Source organism: Cibotium barometz, chromosome 59 (assembly GCF_041138505.1).
Source record: "Cibotium barometz isolate CiBa-2024 chromosome 59, ASM4113850v1, whole genome shotgun sequence".
NCBI lineage: Eukaryota > Viridiplantae > Streptophyta > Polypodiopsida > Cyatheales > Cibotiaceae > Cibotium > Cibotium barometz.
Window position 1 is genome coordinate 5,515,157 of NC_141104.1, and position 21,951 is coordinate 5,537,107.

The 21,951-nt window shown below is 45.7% G+C and overlaps 1 protein-coding gene across 1 annotated transcript in view; it reads right to left on the reverse strand.

Moving 5' to 3' along the window:
• LOC147605408 (vanillin aminotransferase-like) overlaps window positions 1–21,951 on the reverse strand; it is a 54,601-nt gene that overhangs the window by 8,014 nt on the left and 24,636 nt on the right. Inside the window, exons 12-16 of the mRNA XM_086793566.1 lie at window positions 3,554–3,637; window positions 2,169–2,256; window positions 1,267–1,345; window positions 1,069–1,162; window positions 897–975 (exon numbers count right to left, since the gene is read on the reverse strand). Coding sequence (XP_086649692.1) covers window positions 897–975; window positions 1,069–1,162; window positions 1,267–1,345; window positions 2,169–2,256; window positions 3,554–3,637 — 424 coding nt within the window. The remainder of the gene's footprint in view (window positions 1–896; window positions 976–1,068; window positions 1,163–1,266; window positions 1,346–2,168; window positions 2,257–3,553; window positions 3,638–21,951) is intronic.

Consider the following 21,951-nt stretch of genomic DNA (forward strand, 5'->3'; position numbering starts at 1 on the left):
CAGCCATGGTCAGGCCAATCTTAGGCCTAGAAAAGAGGGGCTCCTCTTCCCTTTTGGGCCATCATCATAGCATCCAAAGCAAGGTATTGGTTACAGAAAGCTTTCTTTTCTGTGAGAAAGATGGCAGTGCTATCTTGTAGTCTTGAAAACCAGGATAAACAGAGCTAAAATTGGAAGAGCAAGACTAATTGTGGAGTGTGATTTCTGGACTCTCCGAGGAAGCACCTGCAAACAATACAAGTTGTCTGGGCAAAAAGGGTGCCAAAGGAATTAGAACGAGGCTGTTCAATCAAACAAGGAGAAGGTCACCATCGATATACGACCACCACCACAGCACCAGCTGCCCCGTCACCCCCAGCAGCTCCAACCTCTTAAAGTACCGGCTGCTTTTCATGTGGGCTGGATCTTAGTAGCTCTCCCTAGCACGACCACATTATGTGCAGAGGAACATTACATGAGTATCCTAATTATTGGAGAGGGGGTTGTACACAGAGGTCTACTCAAGATCCTCCTGAGGCCTCATTGACAAATGCCCAGAAAGATGATGTCTACATTTTTCAGCCCTACGTTGACTAACTCGTCATTAATTGGAGTAATGACTGACACTGTTCTCCACAAGTTCGTAAAGCATCATGTTAGAAAGATCAACCATCTGACAAATTAAACCAATCAGAATCTACAATAGAGTGCTTTGTTGGACATAGTAAAACAGCATATTTTTCATATAGAAGTACTTAAAATAACCCCATTGGCTCCTTGCTCCGAAGCCTAGTCACCTACATAAGGCCGACTTAGCTAAACGTTCACTGCTCTCACCTCAGTTCCTCGTGTCTTTTTTCTTTTAAGGGGGAAAAAAAAAACAGCTCAAAGTAAATAAATTCCAGTTAAGAGCATACCCCATGATGCTGGAAACAGGTCAGTCGGAGACTTATTCCTTGTAAATTCTACTCCCATGATAAGCCCAGTTCCACGCACCTAAGTTCACAAAAATCAGGAGTGGAGATTAGATGAGCTTTGTAAAAGTTATCCAACTACATCCATTCTTAGACAGAACTTTGAATCCAATACCTCTCCAACAACAGGGCTCTCACCAATAGCCTCCCGCATACCCTCTTGAAAGAAAGGAATGAGGCTTTTCACATGATCAATGATTTTTCTTTCCCTGTGAAAAAGAAGCATTAACAATCACAACATACATGGAGAAAAAAACCAGGAAAATCACTTACTTACAGAAAAGAAGCCTCCAATTTCTAACATCCTACTTACCTGTAAATCTTTAGAGTCTCAAGTGCAACAGCACATGACACCGGATGCCCAGAGTATGTAAAACCATGCCCAAAAGATCCTAGCATCAAAATAAAGAAGCACTTTAACACAAGTACAAGAACAACGGATCTGGTGTGGTAGCATAAGCGGTGTGTATTTCAAGTAGATTCTAATGTATTAAACGTTTAAGTAAATTGGTAGGTCCCTTATGCATCAAGTGCCGATCTAAGGCCTCAAATGCAACAATTTGGGATCATTTCTTCGAGCATTTGATTGACACTGAGCTTCCCAGAAAAGGGGCTGGGCACCTGGTCAGGGCTGTTTTGGGGCTGCCCATGGGTAGCAAAAGCGGCCCTAAAAGCTTTCAGAAAACCTCCTTTTTCTTGTACATGCTGACTATTTTCCTTTCTATGCTGTCCATACTTGCTCCATATGTTTCCAGCTTGTCATCTCATAGGCCTGTGTCACTGCACCTAATCTACCATGTGCATCCCTCCCTAAGCCTATTTGTCGCTCAGGGTCTATCCCTTTTCAGTCAGGGTTCACAAATGGCTAGCACTCTTCTAACCCCTAACCCTAATATCATATTGTCTTCCAATAGGCATGGCACATGCATCCTGGTCTCAGATGATATATGCTACAAGCCTATTATCAAATTTTTCAAAACCAGTTTACTATCATACATAGAAAATGCCACCTCTTCTGAATTCTTACTCAAAAAGGTGACTCCCATTGAAAGATGGCTTCCTCCAGCACAGACAAGGCACAAGAGGTTTCAGAGCTAGGCTTTGTGTTTCTAGGAGCTAAGTTGTCCATCATACATAGTCATACACATAAAGCTATTAAGTACTCAACAAGACTAAATCCTGCATTAAAGACAGTAGCAAAGAAGAGGTATTTACCCATCTTATTACTCTGCGAATTAACTACCTCAGCAACGTGTGGACTTATTAAGACAGCCCCAATTGGCATATAACCAGATGACAGTGCCTGCAACCCCACATGGTCTTAATATAGTAAACAACATTTTCCACTGTGGCGGCACACATTTGTACACATGTAAAATTGTCCGTCCAAAAGCAGGCACAACGCAATCACAAGTTAAACAAAAAGGAGGATTTGTTTCAAAACTCACAGTGGGATTCCAAGGATCCCGTGAGGTCCTTCGCCAAACAATTCAAGGAATCAAATTAAGAAATACACCATTAAATGAAGAGAGGAAAAAAGGACAGAAAGAAGAAGGGTATTAGGTAGCTGCCATAGATAATTCTAGCAATTTTATCTTAACAAGAACTACTAAAGCAGCACACACACACACACACACACACACACACACACACACACACTGGGCTTGAAAAAATGCACACAACACATCCTCACTAGGTCTGAATCTGCTGCAAAAGGAAGCCTTAGACTCATCTGTGTTAATTGCTGCTGTTTAAGCTGAATTTGCTGCTCTTTTAATCTCTCTTTGCTGCTCCCAATAAACTTGTAAGAGACATTTAGAATGGAGAGAGACAGGCTCCTTTTATAGACCTCGAAAAAGTAGTCCAACTTGCATTGATTTGTGCTAGTTGTGTTTATGCATGTTTTTGCATTAATTGCATTCACACTTATGTAAGTTGCGCAAGCATCCTACTGCTGCCTGCCGTTCTTGGTGCCCTGCTTCAGACACAGCCTTTTTTTTTCTCTTCATGGATCAAGTCTCCCAACATGGGTTGATAAAACCTAACCCGAACTAGTCCCTACCATGACAACTGCATTTGGAGCTGAATACTAATGCACGTGATAACAGAAGACAAATCAGCAGACATTGTTACCAATGTACTTTGCAATGACAGATTCAACAAGGTGCACCATCTTTTGGGATTGCTACACAACTTTATCCTTAAGAGAGACATTAGACTCTACAGATTAAGTCATATCTATTTAGTAAGTTATTCAATCTTATGGGCACCCATACCCAAATTGGGTTTGATAGTATGAGTGTGAAACCTGTTACTATTCTTTAGATTATAATTTTGTATCTTTTCGGTGTGACATCCAATAAAAATGCTGTCTTTCTCTGATTAAGTATTCTACACATCTACTTCATTAAAATTGTTGAAAACCTTCAAAACTCTCAAGAAAGAATTTAAATCATAAACAAAACCAACAATAGATTCCCATGCTATGTTGTGAAATATATCCACATATTCTATGATAAAATCATGCAATTAAAAGTCAGATAGCTTCTCCCCACTGAAAAGACAACAACATTTCAAAGGTCAATAGAACGATCCGTTACCTTAGCAATTGTTACGAGATCCGGTTTGATATTGCATTTTTCACACCCAAACATTGTTCCTAACCTTCCAAAAGCACAAACCACCTACACATTGACAATGAAAGAGGTTGCACAAATGCCACAGCTGAAAAAATCTCTCTCTCTCTCTCTCTCCTCCACACCGCCCTCTGCTCCTGTTTTGTCGCCAGCTCTGTCCACTGCCGCCTGCGCTGTGCCGCAACCCTCCACCCTCTGCTCCTGTTTCATCGCCCTGCTCTGTCCGCCACCGCCGCTGCCCACTACTCCTCAAATTCAAGGATGCCACCAGCCGGCAAGCATTCTTGGATCATAGAGTAGCCTTCAAAGGTGAGAAAATTTATCTTGGTGATCACGGATGACCTCACTCCCACTCAGGTGGAGCATAGAAAAATGAGCATGTCGCAGGTGCTTGAAGCTCGTAAGACGGGAAAGTGAGCAGTTTATAGAGATGGCAAGGTCATCATCACAAACAAACGTCCCAAATAGGGACACGGGGTCTATGGGACCACACATCTGAGGATGGCAGTCTGGAACTGCAATGGGCCTTTGTGGTCAGACACGGGGGGATTCAGGAAGACTTTCACAGGACAGGACATCATCTTCTACACAGAGATGCACCAGAGCAAGGAGAGGGGACTACCACATGTATCAGGATATCAGTCGGAGTCAGCTGATCGGGGGGGAGACCCGAACAGCAGAAGGGGTGAGGGGATCAGGAGGAGTAGCGGTTTTATATAGAACACACTTACAGCCCATGGTTAGCATAGTCAAAAGGGCTGAGAAGGCCCCCTACATGTGGGTTCGGTTGGACATTACAGCCTCCAAATGCATCTATGTCCTGGATTCTTCACGATATGCCCCACAGGAGCGGAGGGAGTCTCCACTGCTCTCTCCGAGGATATCACTGGCTTCTTGGGACTAGGTGAGGTCCTCTTACTTGGGGACTTCAATGCTAGGACCAAGAGTGAGCAGATACATATATATGATTTTGAGGACCCTATCAGGTTGTAGGTGATAGACCGGGATGGCACAGGGCTATAGCGGATCTCACAGGACCATGGAGCCATCACTTTTTATGGGAGATGCCTGCTAGAGCTTGGCTCACGCCACAGCCTTGCTATTTATAATGGGATGTAAGTTGCAACGGTGGCCTCCATCAAGAGGGCTTACTAGTTTTCCATACAAGGGGGCTGCCAGCACAGTCGATTATCTTATGGGATCGCCGGAACTAGCCTCGTTGATACTTGACTTTACCATCCCACCATGCCCGCTTGGTGACAACCACAACTACCTCGCCTTCACCCTCATCTGCACACCACCTACCCCGAAACAAGAACCACCCATCTCACACTACACCCAGATCCATTTCACCCATGATCGTGATCTTATCTATGCAAATCAGCTCTACCGTCACCTCTTGGATGTAGACCCATCTGTACCCCTCACCACCCTCACCTCACAGCTCACAACAATCAGCCACACATCCGCCGTTGACAGTTTTCCACACACCCGCTAGTCCACCCCCAAAGCCCGCATAGGTACCACGCCTCAAAATTGTTGGTATGACGACGAATGCAATTTCACACGTGCATGTCTTTTGCATGAGTTAGCTACCGGACAAATCCATAAGCGTGAAGCTGAACATACTAGCCGGTACCTCACTCGCCACAAGAAACAAGCACATTGTCGTAAACAGCACAAGGACTTATACCAACTCTTCCTGTGCAGGAATTGTTGGAAATTATTTAATCCCCAGATGGACTTTCCCATGCACATTCATGCTTGTATCTAGCTCCATTTGAAGCCCTTCATATGCATCTAGGCACTACATATTTTTTTGCTATTTTTTGCCAATTTTTAGGCATCATTTCAGATTTTTTTATGCATTGTCGGCCAGTCCTCTAATTTGCTACTGGCCGACCAGCTCCTCTCCCACCTATATAAAGGTGGCTAGGCTTAGCCTCATTTTCATCTATCTTTTCAGCTTCTGCAGTGATAGGCAGCATCTACGAGACCTCCCTCATGCTGCTCCACGTGATGTACTACCTTTTCTGGTGATATTCAGCAGTGATCTTCTTTTCTCCTTTATGCTTGCTATCTATACACAGTGTTGTACAGTTCTTGCAGCGTTTCTTTGTGGGTATCACAGCATAGTACCCATCTTTCAGGAATTTTGGCGAGGCTTGGTGTAGGATTCAGGAATGCCGCTTACCCACCCCCATCATAGACCCACACATCTCGCACTCATGCACACACATTATACCACATACCCCCCCAACCCCCCCTCCCACATCCACCTCACACACGTCCCACCACATCCACCTTCGTCACAAAAGACATGGTGGTGTATGAGGTGAGACCCTGGCACCCCTTCTAGCCCATATGTTTAATAGGGCCCTCTCAAAGGGCTTTCCCCCCACCTGGTCATCACATATTATTGCACCTATCCATAAGGTGGGAGACCCCATGTGTCACCATTTGCCCATCCATTTGGTCCATCTCCATTATTGGACTTCTACGGGACTGTCACTCCATAGAGCGGCTAGATTTGTGCCATGTTCACATGAGGCCAAGCCGGTGTCTCATGTGAAAGGGCGAGTCATTTTGTCACATGGACGGGAACCAATTTCGTGCCACCCGTGTGTGACCAAGATCATGCCATATGGACGGGAGCATGTATCGTGCCACGAGTGTATGGCCAGGACGGTGTCTTGTCCATGGAACTGTCACTCCATGGAAGGACCCATGTTTGTACTCCGTCTTGCCTATGGGACTGTCACTCCATAGAAAGGCCACGGCTTTCACATTCTGTCGTGCCAGTTTTGTGCACGACTAGAATGTTTTGTACAAGTTTCATGAAAGGGAGATTTTGTCCATTACATGTGCATGTGCATCCATCTTTGTATGCTAGATTTGTTTTAGCGTGATTTGTTTTCGTGTGACTGCCTGTTATGTCATGCCAGTGCACTGGACAAGGACGCCCTCGAGTGTACCGTGGGTGTGCCTATCTTCTGACATGATTTATTGCATGTGAACATGTGGTAAGTTTGGCATATTCATTTATTTTAAATGCTGTAATTCTAACCGTTGTATTTATAAGGTTATGTATTCACATTCATTAAAATTATTGGCCATGGGCAACAATATAAATGTGGGTGCCCAAAAACCATTTGAAGCAAGTTGTGTATTGGTCCTTAAGAGCACACATCAATAAGGCTCGATGGAGGACACGTAAGGCTTGTACGTGGAGGTGAAAGACTTTTCCAACTCGACTATCTTCCATGCAGTCTCGGTGTGCTCAAACGAAAACCGGCTCCCTCCCTCTCTCACCCGAAGTACGGAAGCATCCCGACTGTACCCTTTTCTCTCTTTTCAAAGGACAGCAGCCGCTGTACCTGTTTTCTCACTCTTCGAAGGACAGCAGCCAGCAGCCGACTGTACCTGTTTTCTCTCTCTTCAAAGGATAGTAGCCGACTGTACCTGCTTCTCTCTCTTCGAAAGACAGCAGCCGACTGTACCCTTTTTATCTCTCTTCAGAGGAGCTGCAGCAAGGACCCGAATTGCACTCTTTCTCTCTCTTGCAGCCGACTGAAGCAAGACTGCACCCTACAATTTTCCGTGGGAAGACAATAGTTTACACTCTAGAAAACAGGTTCTTCCTACTCTTGTCCAGCAAGATTTTTTTGTACAAATTAAATATCTTTACTTATTTTTGCAGAATTTATTTTACAAATGTTTCTTCTCTCTCTCTCACTCTGAGAGTCTATGAGAACCAATTGTCCCTGTGTTTGCCCTGACCGTGCTCTCTAGTTTTTGAGAGCCAGTGAAGGTCAGAGGGCCTGGGAGATTGGGAGCAAAGCTTCATTTGCAGTACCAGGATTTCATCCCTCCACGGTGAATCACCCTACCAGGAGTTAGTACAAGCGTGCCTGTTGGTGCATAGTCCCGGAAGACCAGTGTAGTGTTGGTGCCTAACCCAGTGAAAGTGGGAGATTGCCTATGACACAGTCTTCATCAACAAATTCTCTCTTCAACGGCAACACCTATGGCATTGGATTCATACATAGAGCATACATAGCTCTATATTTGCCATACATAGAGCTACACATAGCTCTACATTTTCACATTTAGAAGCATAGCTACATAAGCGTATGCATAAACGTCAAAGAAAAAAATACAAAACTATAAAACAAAAGCATTGGGTTTAGGATCAATGGTGGTGTCAAATTGAGCATTGTCATTTTCAGATTTGTAGATGCTTATGTTGTTCATTAGTTACCAAGGTTAAGTTATCTAAATTTGTGCATTTGTCTTCCGATTGTGGTCGGTCTCCAATGAGGAGCAGTTTCACCATGGATCCTAATAACTAGAGAACCATCACGATCGGCCATATCTTGGCAAAGTTCTATGGATCTATACTTGAGTCTGAGCTCAACACACTAGCAGAGAGAGAGGGATACAGGGCACCAGGGCAGGCAGGATTCAAGAGGACCTTCTCCACGCTGGATCACATATTCACGCTTCGGGCTGTCATCGAGAAGGCCAAGGCAAATGGCCGCTGACTATATTGCTGCTTTGTGGACTTCCGCAAAGCTTTTGATACAATGCCTCAAACAATGCTTAAAGCATCTCAGGGTCCCGTCTAACCTGATATGGGCTATCATTGCCTTATATGAGTCAATTATTGGCAGGATGAGATGCCCAGGAGGACTATCTGAGGAGGTCTCTAGCACCATCGGAGTGAAACAAGGATGCACACTATCTCCAACCCTCTTTGGACTTTACATAGATGAGAACCGGAGGCGGAGGAGCTTTTCTAGAAGGTATTCTTGTTTCCATCCCTTTATGTGTTGATGATATTGTGCTCATTGCAGATTCTGAGGAGGGACTACAGAAGCACATGGATACTTTACAAGATTTTTGCACACGAAGGGGTTTCTCAGTCAACCTTGGGAAAACCAAGGTTATGGTATTCCACACCTCCTACCCAATTGCAAGCCATACACAGATCACTTACATGGGTAGCAGGGTTGAGGTGGTGCACTCATATGTCTATCCCAGAGCTACCTTCACAAGTCCACGATTCTCTATGAGACAGGCAACAAAGAATAGACTCGCTACAGGATATGCAGCTCTAGCCTTATTGGAGAGGCAGTGTTTCCATGTGCATTTTCAAGAGCCGAGTACGAAGGGTTGGCTTTTCGACACCCTAGTCACCCCGGCACTTATGTATGCAGCTCCCTCCTGGGCATCAAATTATCGCCAGCAGATTGGCATGATGGCAAGTGTCTAGAGTGCAGCCACACAAAAGTGAGGAGAAGAGGGAGAGATGATAATTGACAAGATGATCAACACAAGATTAAGGGATTTGTGGGAGTACAAGATGTAGTGGAAAGCATAAATTCGTTATACAAGCAGGTCCTTTTTATAGGAGAGACCTCATTACATATTCTAAGCATATGCTAGATGTGATGCCACCACATATGCTAAATAAGATTCCACCACATATTCTAAGTCTGATGCCACCACATATGCCAAATATGATGCCACCACATATGCCTTTTAAGAGGCTACTCCTACACAAGATACTTATACAAACTAGCGGTTGTTCACACACATTGGAACCACTTTATTTAAGGCTTACATTCAGTGCTAGTTTACTCAACCACCTAGCACTTGTTTATTCCCACATTAATCACTATTAATATTTAACATTCCTCCCCATAGTGATAATGTGGCTAGAAAGCCCAATCATCTTGGACTAGGTTTACTTTATCTTCTGGTTACTACTTCTTGTCGTCGGAAGTAGAAGAAGCGGAATTTGCAGAGTCTTCATCAGCTTTCAGCTCTGCAAGCCTCTTCCGACACTCTTTGATGTAGTGTCATGGCTTGTGGCAGTAGTGACACTTTCCTTTCTTCTTCTTGGTGTCACCCTCTGACGAGTCCACTTTGCCTTTGTCCTTGGAGAAGTAGGCTAGGTCTCCTTTGCTTGCATCACCCTTGGATCTGTTCTTCCTTGTCTACTCCTCTTGGAGAAGTAATCCAACCAACTCCTTGAAGGATATAGGATTGCCTCCTCCTCTCATAGAGAGGTTTCAGAGAAGTATGGAAACTCTGATAGGACTTAGGTAAGGAGTTAAGAACGGTGGTGATCAATTTCTTGTTATCAACTACCTCATCTATATTCAGAAACTATTCTTTAAGGTCTGTTACCTTGGTAAGATGATCTAAAATGGAATCACCTTCGTCCATAGTCAGGTCATCCAGCTCCCGCATCAAATACATGACTCGTTCTTCATTACGGGACTCGAACATGGTCTCGAGGACCACCCAAGCAACCCTTGCAGAGCTGCAGGATCAGATGTGAGGTACAATCAAGCACTTGACTGAGAGAGCAATCATGGCCATTGCTTGAGCATCACGGGCATCCCACCGTCTTTGGTCTTCACTGGGTCTAGGAGGCGGTGTTGTAATGCCTGACACAACTTGTGCCACAGTCTGAGTCGCCCTTGATGTCGTGGCGCCAGGAGTTGGTGCAACAGGACGAGGCTCTTGCCCCGTGACAATCTCGCATAGCCCCTTGGCAATTAAGAGATTCTTGAGCATGAAACTCCATAACAAGTAGTTGGGACCATCAAGTCGATCTTTGGTTGTCATGAAGGCACCGAATCCAGAAAGCTCATTGGAAGTGGCTCTTTGCGACATCCTCACAACAGTACAAGATTTTCCAAAGTTGAAGAGAGAACTAGGAATAGGAAGCGCACCCCCCCACCCCCCGCGCACCCTGCCCGATGTGAGCTCTTGGAAAAATACAAGAGAAAGAGAGATACGGGAGTGTGTCCACAAGGCACCGGGATATGACGCGATTGAAGGTGCGATCGTGGAAGTAGACCAAGAACAGGGCGTATACTTGAATGAGCTAACACAAGACTCCGGGAGTAGTGCATAGGAACAAGAGTGCCAATGGATGCTTCCACCTTAGAAAAACTCCCCTAATGAACAATAATCCCCAAATATACAACACAAAGGCTTTGTATTCGACAATAAATAAGGTACGAAAAGAAAGCCCCAAACCTCTGTGAGAAAGAGGTTGTCAATTGCTCTCTCTCCTCTTTCCCCCAAATAGAGCAGGCTAAGCTTGGAAGTGGAGAGCAAGACCAAGATGGAGCTGGAGATGTGGCTGGACAGCGAGTTGAGGCCCTTGCAAAGCAGGCGGCCGCAGCTGAGCAACGGAGGTGGCTCACTACAGTGGCTTTACCCAACTGGCCGGTGGAGGTGGTACGTTTGGGCACTAGCGCCGCCCAGTTGGCCGGCAGTAACGGGCTCTGAACGGCGGCAACTGGCGGCAACCGGCTCTAGGGCAGCTGAGTTGGGCGGCACCTGGCTCTGAGACGGCGGCTGGATCTAGGCGCAAAGCTCCACGGGCTGTAAAGCAGTGCCTCTGATACCAATTGATGGCAGTGCCTCTGATACCAATTGATGGCAAGTGTCTAGAGTGTAGCCACACAAAAGTGAGGAGAACAGGGAGAGATGATAATTGACAAGATGATCAACACAAGATTAAGGGATTTGTGGGAGTACAAGATGTAGTGGATATCATAAATTCATTATGCAAGTAGGTCCTTTTTATAGGAGAGACCTCATTGCATATTCTAAGCATATGCTAGATGTGATGCCACCACATATGCTAAATAAGATTCCACCACATATTCTCAGTATGATGCCACCACATATGCCTTTTAAGAGGCTGCTCCTACACAAGATACTTATACAAACTAGCAGTTGTTCACACACATTGGAACCGCTTATTTAAGGCTTACGTTTAGTGCTAGTTTACTCAACCACCTAGCACTTGTTTATTCCCACATTAATCACTATTAATATTTAACACGGCAGCTCATAGAGTGTCCTCAGATCATGATGCTGTCACGGATGATACACAGCAGCCATCTGTTCCCCACCAGATCATCCAGGCAGAGTTTGTTGCGGCTGCTATGTTGATGGAGGCCCTGTTCCAAACAGTCACTTATATACAGAGGGTGAGGGAGATGGATCCACATCGACTCCCCCGAGTCATCCTTGGAGATAGCAGCCAGAGGAGAGCATTCATCTTGGTATGGCACAGTACTCACCTGGTTTCAGGCACATGGATTACAGATGGACCAGCTCCCTCCATTTCGGTATGACCCAGATTTCCCATACATTAGACTTACACATGAGGACAGAAACCGGGCAATCCGATACGATCTAGTGGGGCTATACACACGTAGCACATGGATCGTAGGCCCATTACCTGAAAGAATGGGTACTATGCTGAGATACCCACTCAAAAATGCTGCAAGAATTGTACAACACTGTATATGGACAGCAAGCATAAAGGAGAAAAGAAGATCACTGTTGAATATCACCAAAAAAGATAGTACATCATGTGGAGCAGCATGAGGGAGGTCCCGTAGATGCTACCTATCAATGCAGAAGCTGAAAAAAGAGATAATATGAGGGAAAAGGGAGCCAGCCCTTTTATACTACCTCAGTATGTTGGTCGGCGGCCTTCATGTCCCATGCTATGAGGATATCCATTGGCCAACTTAGGGTATCATCCCATAGACTGAGGACAGACACTGGCAGAGCTGAGTGGATACCAGAGAGGCCAGGACATGTAGACTCTGTCAAACGGGGGTTGAGTCAGAGGAGCACTATGTTTGCCAATGCCCAGTCTACTATGAGATCAGAGGGAGATTTCACTGTCTATTCAGAGAGGGCTTTGGACCCTTATCCCAGATCATGGAGTACCACATCAGAGGTGCCTTGGATTGTTCCCACTGAAGCTCAACCGACACAGAGAGTCACTACTCAGAGATCCTCGCCCCTAACACCCTCCTCTTAGCTTTGAAAGAGTGCACAAAGCAGAAGCAAATAAGCACTAGAGTGTGCTGAGTAGAGAGTGCAAGAGAGAGATGTTGGGGTAAAGGCATAATGCCCACCCTTATAGTGTGTACAAGCCCATAAGTTATAGTACATAGTACACTTAGTACTTTTAATGTACTAAGTGCACTATGTGTACTAGTGCAATATACATGTGTGATAGGGGAGTCACACATTCATGCCTCATGAGTTGACTTATCCCCACAACTCTCTCTCTCTCTCTCCCTTGTTCTCTCTGTGTATGTCTCCCACATGAATCTCTTAACCCTAATTCCTGTCTCTCCCACACAACTGGTATCAGAGCAGGCTGTGTTTTAGGGTTTCAAGAGCTAGTCACTCCTGGAGCTACCCATTTTTCAGTTGTGCGCCTTCAAGCTGCTGGCTGCACTTTCGCTAGTTGGAGAATCATCAATAGCCAGCCAACGGGCGGTCCTTGCATTAGCCAGCCAACGGGCACACGCAGTCGCGAGAGGTGGCAGCCCGGGCACGTAGAAGGGCAAGCGCTAGGCGTAAAGCCACAAAGCGTGTAGCACTACACGGCGCTGGCGACTAGGCGAAGTCGGTGGCGGGCGTCCATCGAATACTAGGCAGCTGAGCGTGGAGCGAAGAGGCGTTGGCGAACAGCGTGGAGCGAAGAGGCCTTAGACAACTAGGCGAAGGCGCCAGCGCTAGGCGAAGCAGGCAAACACAAGCGAATTAGGTGGCGGGCGTTGAACCAACACGCGAGGCCACCTAGCAGCACGGCGAAGCCGTAAGGGAAGCAGCGCACGGCATGGTAGAAGCGATGACCACAGCCGAATAGAGGCAAGGCGTGTAGCGCTGGGCGTAGATGCGCTAGGCGAAAGCAGCGTGTGGACGTGGAGTTCCTGGCTACCTGCGCTAGGCGAAGCGAGCGAAGAAGAACGCCGTGCATTCCACAGGCATTCAGCGCTGGAGGTCCACACGCAGAGGGCATCTTCAAAAGCTGCTGCTGGCGCTTCGTGGAAGGTGCAAGTTCTACCACTTGTGCACCTTGTGCCTGCGACTGCCCTCTCGAGGTCTTCCGTGCTGCTGCCCACAGAGCTCTGCAGCGTTTGGATCAGCCTGAGCGTGTAGCAACATCAGCAAGAAGCCCCCCTCCCTTTCTGCAACAGCATCAAATTTTCTGCAGCAGCATCACCACCCCCCTTTCTACAACAAAATTCAGAAAATTACAAGGTATTCTGCTTCATTTTTTTTTGGGATTTGCAATTGAGCAAGTACAATCAACAATTGAGCAGGTACAGGTACCCAATTGCTCAATTTTTGAGCAAAATTGGCAAAATTGGGTGACATTGGTCACAATCAGGATCAATTTGCAGGAAATTGGTCAAAATCAGGATCAATTTGCAGGAAATTGGATGTCGAAATTTGGAGCTTTTGATGTAATTGTGCAATTAAGCACTCATACATGCTGTATGATGTGAAAAATCGCACATTTGGGCAAAATTGCAGCAAATTGCAGTGCAAATCAAGGGGCTTTTGTGCCGATTTGGTTGATTTGCATGCAGGCAATCGCATTTGATGCTGTGGATAATGTGTTGATGCCTTACAAGCACTCAATGTGCCTGTAAATCAAGGGGGTTTCATGTATTTGATGTATATGTGGCCAGGAGGAAGCATCGTGAACACTCTGGATGCCTTCATGTCCGTCAATGTACCATGTATGATCAAAAATTGATCTCAAATCAAGGGGCTTTTCAAGATTTTATGCTTGTTGAGCTTGGCAAAGCAGCAGGCAAGACATTTATGCCTTGAATCCTCAAAAATCAGCTTGCAGTCAAGGGGCTTTTGCCCAATTTCTATTCGGGACTGTTTTATGCAGTGTACAGGACTGTAAACGTCTGATTTTCACTCATTTGGACAGCCAGGAGAGCATTTATTGCTACTGTACCTGTTGGTACAGATTTGGCACAGCTTTGTGCAAGTTTTGGCATGGCTGTACACTGATTTGAGCGAGGAAAAGGTTCAATTTCAGCTGCTGTACTTGCCGGTACAGGTTTGGTACATCATTTGTGAGCAATTGGTACTGTTGTACAGTACTTTGGAAGGGCAACAGAGCACATTTAAGGTGCTGTCCAAAATCTGCAGCAACCAGATTTTGGTGATTTCATCACATAAAGTGGGAGAAAAGTTGCATTTGTGCTTCCGCAGTGGGAGATAAAGGTTGGGAGAAAAACTGTGAGCACTTTGTGTGCTTTTGGTGCAGTGTTTGCACATTTTGCAGGGAGTCAGGCATTGACAGGTTGCATATTGCTATGGCAACCACAGGTGAGAGCTCTTCATTGCTTCACATCAAGAAGCTTGAAGGCTCACATAACTATGATATTTGGCAAACCCAGTGCTACAATGTGTTGCTCCAGAAAAAGCAGCACAAGCCTATCAAAGAAAGGGGTGTGATGCCCGCTTCTCTTACTGCTGAAGAGTGGGAAGATATGGATGAGCTGGCAAGATCTACTATCATGTTGTCTGTGTCAGACTCATTACTTTTCAGCATTCGTGAAGAGAAGACAGCTTGGGGAATGTGGCAGAGATTGCAGGACTTGTATGCCCAACAAAGTGCCTCAAGCAAAGTGTATTGGTTGAAGAAACTCATAGGTCTTCAGATGAAGGAAGGGGCGTCTATGACAGCCCATCTAAATGAGTTTAATGGTATTGTCAGCCAGGTCATTAATCAAAAGTTGGCAATGGACGATGAGTTCAAAGCCACTTTTCTGTTATGCACTTTGCCAGAGAGTTGGGACACATTCAGGACAGCCACTAGCAATTCGAATGCTATGCTGTCATATGCAGATGTTGAGGGTGCTCTTCTTCAAGAAGAGATGAACAGGAAAAACAACTCTGTTGGAAAGTCCAATGCAATGAATGCACGTGGGAGATCCCAGCAAAGGGGTAAAAGCCAAGAACGGGGAAGGAGCAAGTCTCGCTCCAAAAAGGATTTGGAATGCCATTATTGTGGCAAGAAGGGACACATTAAAAAGCAATGCTACAAATGGAAAAATGATCAAAAGGAAAAGGGAAAAGCCAAAGACAAAGAGAAAGATGAAGCCAAAGATGTAAAGCCAAAGGGCAAAAGTGGAGTCAAGATTGAAGAAATCAATGTGTCACATGCAGGTGGCAGTGAGGATAAGGTCCTATTTACGTCTTCACTTGATGCCCATTCACTTCTTACACGTGGTCATGGTATGCACTCATGGATCATTGATTCAGGTGCCTCCTTTCATGTCACAGGTTGCAGAGACTTGTTTGTCAGGTATACTGCTGGCAATGAAGGAGTGGTTTATTTGGGTGATAACCATGCATGCAAGATTCTTGGCAGAGGTGATGTGAGGCTTGTGTTTTCAGATGGCTCACAGCTTATGCTCCATGATGTCAGGCATGTGCCTGAGATCAAGAAGAATCTGCTTTCTACTGGACAGCTTGATGATGCTGATTATGTTACCACATTTGGTAGTGGAAAGTGGAAAATTAGTAAGGGCTCACTGGTTGTTGCCAGAGGCTCTAAGGTGGACACTCTTTACTTTATGCATGCAGGTGTTTGTCACCATGCTAATGTAAATGCAACCGAGCTGCCGGAAATCTCTATGTGGCATAGCCGGTTGGGACACATGAGTGTCAAGGGAATGGAGCAATTGTCTCGTTTGGGTTACTTGCCTTCTCTAAAGTTTTCAAGTTTTCAGTTTTGTGAGCATTGTATATATGGTAGGCAACTACAGTGCCCCCACAAGAAAGCTCTTGGACAGAAAGATGCTCAGTTAGAGCTTGTGCATACAGATGTATGTGAGATGCCTCAGCTTTCTTTGGGAGGGGCAAAATACTTTGTGTCTTTTATTGATGATGCCACACGCAAGGTGTGGGTCTATCCTCTTCGTTTGAAGAGTGATACATTCTCAGTGTTTCAGAAGTTTGTTGCTCATGTTGAGAATCAAACTGGCAAAACACTGAAGGCTTTGCGTTCCGACAATGGTGGAGAGTATATGTCCAAACAGTTTCAGGACTTTTGTGATGCTAAAGGCATCAAGAGGGAGCTCTCTACTCCTTATGATCCTCCACAAAACGGGACAGCAGAGAGGATGAACAGGACCATTCAGGAGAAGGTCCGTTCTATGTTGTCACATGCTGCGTTACCTCATGGTTTTTGGGCTGAAGCTATTATGACAGCCGTTCACCTTATAAACAGGTCACCTAACACGAGGCTTGGTGGGAAAGTGCCAGAAGAAGTATGGACAGGGAAGCCTCCGTCATACAAGCACTTGACAGTGTTTGGTTGCGTTGCGTACGTGCACATACGCAGGGAAATGCGCACCAAACTTGATCCTAAGTCTCACAAATGCATATTCCTAGGATATGGTGACAGAGGTGAAATGGGGTATAGATTTTGGGATCCCGTGAATAGAAAGATCATACGCAGCAATGATGTCATTTTTGATGAAACATGCATGTATAAGGAGCCTGCAAGGCAACAGGAGCCTGGCAGAGTCATCTTTGATGATGATGGACATCATGGACAACAACAAAGGGCTGTAAATCAGCCATTACAGCAGCAAAACCAGCCCTTAAATGGTGCTGAAAATGGTCCAAATGGACAGCCAGAGATGGCAGAAGATATCCCTATGGATATACCACAGTTAGAGGAGATACCGGGCATGATTTTTCAGCCTTATGGCATGGAACAAGAGCCACCAATGGGTGATATGCAGGCTGGACAGCAACCTGCAAATGATGGTCATTGGGTACGGAGGTCCACAAGACCCTCCAGAGCCCCTGACAGTTTTGTTCCAGGGGTTGACTACTTGATGCTTACTGACTGTGGGGAGCCCTCATGTTATAAGGAGGCTTTACAGAGGGCAGACAAGGCTCTTTGGGAGCGTGCCATGAAGTCAGAGATGGATTCTCTGCATAAAAATGGAACATGGAAGTTGGTGCATTTGCCTGCAGGCAAGAAGGTTTTGCCATGCAAATGGGTTTACAGGCTCAAAGTTGCACCAGATGCAAAGCCAAGATACAAAGCCAGGTTAGTGGCTAAGGGCTTCAAGCAGGAATATGGTGTGGACTTTGATGAGATCTTCTCTCCAGTGGTCAAAATGACCACACTTAGAGCTGTGTTGGCTTTGGTTGCGCATGATGATCTGGACTTGATTCAGATGGATGTGAAGACTGCTTTTCTTCACGGTGATCTCCATGAGGAGATATATATGCAGCAGCCAGAGGGTTATGCAGTGAGTGGAAAGGAGAAGCTTGTATGCAAGCTGAAAAAGAGTCTTTATGGGCTCAAACAGGCACCAAGAGAATGGTATCATAAATTTGATACATTCATGAAATCTCAGAAATTCAGGAGAAGTGACATAGATCACTGCTTGTACACCAAGAAAGCTTTGGATGGCAGTCTATTGATCCTCATCTTGTATGTTGATGATATGTTGATTGCCGGGAAATCTCGTAAGGAGATGGATACCTTGAAGCAGAGGCTGCATCAAACCTTTGATATGAAGGATTTGGGTGATGCAAATCACATCTTGGGTATGCGGATACTTCGGGACAGAAATCAGCATGTGTTGTATTTGTCTCAAAAGGAATACATTGGCAAAGTCTTGCAGAGGTTCAATATGGACGGGGGGAAGAAGACTAGTACTCCTTTGCCTCCATATGTGAAACTCAGTGCTATGGACAGCCCACAGTCGGATAGAGACAGGGCTGATATGGCCAAGATTCCGTATGCTTCAGCTTGTGGCAGTCTCATGTATGCCATGGTTGCTACTAGGCCGGACATTGCATTTGCAGTGGGAGTGGTTTCTAGATACATGGCCAACCCTGGCAAGAAGCATTGGGAAGCAGTGAAAGGTGTCATGAGATACCTGAAGGGCACACAGGATATGTGCATATGTTTTGGCAAACAGGATGCATTAGTGCATGGTTACACGGATTCGGATTATGCCGGTCATCCAGATAACCGGAAGTCTACTACCGGTTATGTTTTTACATTCACAGGAGGTGCTGTGTCATGGATATCCAGGATGCAGAAGTGCACTGCCTTATCTACTACAGAGGCCGAGTATATTGCAGCCACAGAGGCTTGCAAGGAGGCATTATGGCTATCTCGGTTAGTGGTTGATTTGGGATATACAGGGGATGTTCCATTGTTGCATTGTGACAGTCAGAGTGCCATCCAGTTGGCAAAGAACCCCGTCTTTCATGCAAAGATGAAGCATGTGGATGTGAAGTATCACTTCATCAGAGAGGTGATAAAGAACAAGCAAATTCAGCTTGTTAAGATTCATACGGATGACAACCCGGCTGATCTGTTGACAAAGAGTTTGCCTCCGGAGCGGTTTGCTCATTGCAGACACTTGATGGGCATTGGATGAGGCCAGTTTCAGCCTTGATATGGCCTTGTATATTATCATGTACATGCTGATTTTTTCTTTTCCTTTACTTAAGGGCACTTTGCCTTTAAGTGGGAGGTTGTTTGGGTAAAGGCATAATGCCCACCCTTATAGTGTGTACAAGCCCATAAGTTATAGTACATAGTACACTTAGTACTTTTAATGTACTAAGTGCACTATGTGTACTAGTGCAATATACATGTGTGATAGGGGAGTCACACATTCATGCCTCATGAGTTGACTTATCCCCACAACTCTCTCTCTCTCTCTCTCCCTTGTTCTCTCTGTGTATGTCTCCCACATGAATCTCTTAACCCTAATTCCTGTTTCTCCCACACAACGAGAGAGAGATATGGAGCAACTATGCTGAATATACTCAAGCAATACAGTCCCAAGCAAGAGACAGAAGTAGTCTCATAAGTGAGGAAGCAATAGATAGACTAGGCAAGATGAAAAAGTGAGAGGCCAGCCCACCTATTTATAGGTGGGGAGAGCTGGCCGACTGGACATCTGTAATTGGCCGAGTAGGAAAAAACCATCCAGGCTAAGAAAAATCCCAGAAAAATATATAAAATAAGGGTGGCCAGCCCACAATCAAGGGCCATGCAAAAGGGACCAAAAGGACAACAGAAATGGGCAAAAACTGGGAATGAATGTGCTAACACCCCCTCTCAGCACTAGATGCTGAACAAACTCCGAGAAGCCGAAGATGGGGAGCCAAGGAAGCCTGAGAAACCGTTCTCCGCAACATTTGCTTTGGTGAACAAATTTGCAGCATTCTCCGCTGAAGGACAATACTCCAAACACAAATCTCCAGCAAGAACCCGTTCACGAACATAGTGATACTGTATCTCAATGTGTTTCGTACGAGCATGAAACACAGGGTTCTTGGCAATGGCGATGCAACTCTGATTGTCACACCAAAGAAGAGTAGATCCGGTAGGAGGACAGCCAAGCTCCTCCAATAATCTCTGCAACCAAATCGCCTCACATGCAGCATAACAAACCGCACGATACTCCGCCTCTGTAGAGGAAAGCGCCACAGTAGGCTGCTTTTTACTGCTCCATGAAATGGCTCCAAACTCGAGTGTAAAAACACAACCAGTGGTCAAACGCCGAGTATCTAGATCTCCATCCCAATCTAAATCAAACCATCCAACAAGAGTGCATCCTTGGCCATAGAAGATGCTAAAGTCCAGAGTGCCACGCAAGTAAAGAAGAACTCTGAGAGCACACCGCCAATGCTACTGACGGAGTTTGGATGAGAAAGAACTCAATAAACTGACTGCGAAACATATGTCCAATCGCGAGTAGGTCAACCAAATCAAACAACTATGACGAGAACCCGATACTGTCCTTGATCAATCCCTGGTGGAGAAGCATCAAGTTGAGAAAGCTTCTCACTAGTATCCATAGGAGAAGATACTAGTCTGCATCGAGTCATCTGAAATCTGTCAAGAATCTCCCGTGTGTACTTCTGCTGAGAGAAGAAAATGCCCTTCGAGGTCTACCAAATCTCAAAGCCGAGAAAATAATGTAGAAGGCCAAGATCCGTCATCTCAAACTCTGTCTCCAAAGCATCCATGACTGAACGGATCCTCACAGAATAAGAACCTGTAAAGATGAGGTCATCAACATAGACCACAATGATAACAATCAACCCCCTCTCAAGGAGGATATAAAGGTTCGAATATGCATGAGAACGACGCAGGCCGAGCTTTTGAAAGAACTCATCAATCCGCTGGTACCAAGCCCGTGGAGCCTGCTTCAGACCATATAAAGCCCGTGGAGCCTGCTTCAGACCATATAAAGCCTACTTCAACTGGTACACCTAATCCTGTATGCCTGGAACAACAAATCCCAACGGCTGATCAACATAAACCTCCTGTGTAAGCTCTCCATTCAAGAAAGCCGACTTGACGTCCATCTGGAAAACGCGCCATCCATGATGTCCTGCAAGAGCAAGAACAGTGCGAATGGTAGTCATCCGAGCCGTCGAAACGAAGGTCTCATCAAAGTCAACTCCAGGGCACTGAGCATAACCCTTGGCAACCAACCTCGCCTTGTGCTTGTCCAAGCTGCCATCAGCTCGGAACTTTGATTTGAAGATCCAGCGCACACCAATCACCTTACGCTGCAGTGGCCTAGGCACCAAATTCCAAGTGCCATTCTGTTCAATAGCATCCAGCTCTGCTTGCATAGCACGACGCCAAGGCTCATGTGAAAGAGCCTCGTCCATAGAAGTGGGATCAAAAGGACCATGAATGATAGAGGACATAAGAGCATAGTTAACAAACATGTTGCCCTCATGAATTTGTTTCCCTGTAACTCTGGAAGATCGCCGCGCAAAGAGCCAGGCGGAGGAGCAAAAGGAAGCTCACGTAACCCAGAATCACGAACTGTCTGATAGTACCATCCAGGCACAAATCTGCTCGAACTCGCTGGAGGAGGAGCAGAGTCATCATCATCTAACGAAGAATCCACAGCTGGAGGTGTAGCAAAAGCAGAGGGAGGGGGAGGTGGAGGCGGAGGCGGAGGCGGAGGAAGAAGCAACTCACCACCCCCTCTGAAGATGTAGGAGTCTCGTCAAACACCACATCACGGCTCACAACAACTTTGCCAGCCTGAGGATCATAAAGACGATATGCCTTGGACACAGTGCTGTATCCGAGAGAAGTCATGCATTGAGACTTCGAGTCCAACTTAGAGCGATGCTCCTTAGGCACATGAACATACGCCGAACAACCAAATATCCGGAAATGAACAACGGAGGGCTTCTCACCATGGAAAGCCTCATATAGAGTTTTATCTCGAAGAGCAACAGTAGGAGACCTGTTCTGAATGTAGACAGCAGTGGAAGCTGCCTCAGCCCAGAAACGTCGAGGTAATGAAGAATGCTCAAGCATAGCACGGGCTATCTCTATAATGGTCTTATTCTTCCTCTCTGCAACTCCATTTTGTGATGGAGTATATGTTGTAGTAAGCTGTCTCTGAATGCCATGGGTCCTACAATATTGCTGAAACTCCTGGGATGTAAACTCACCCCCTCCATCA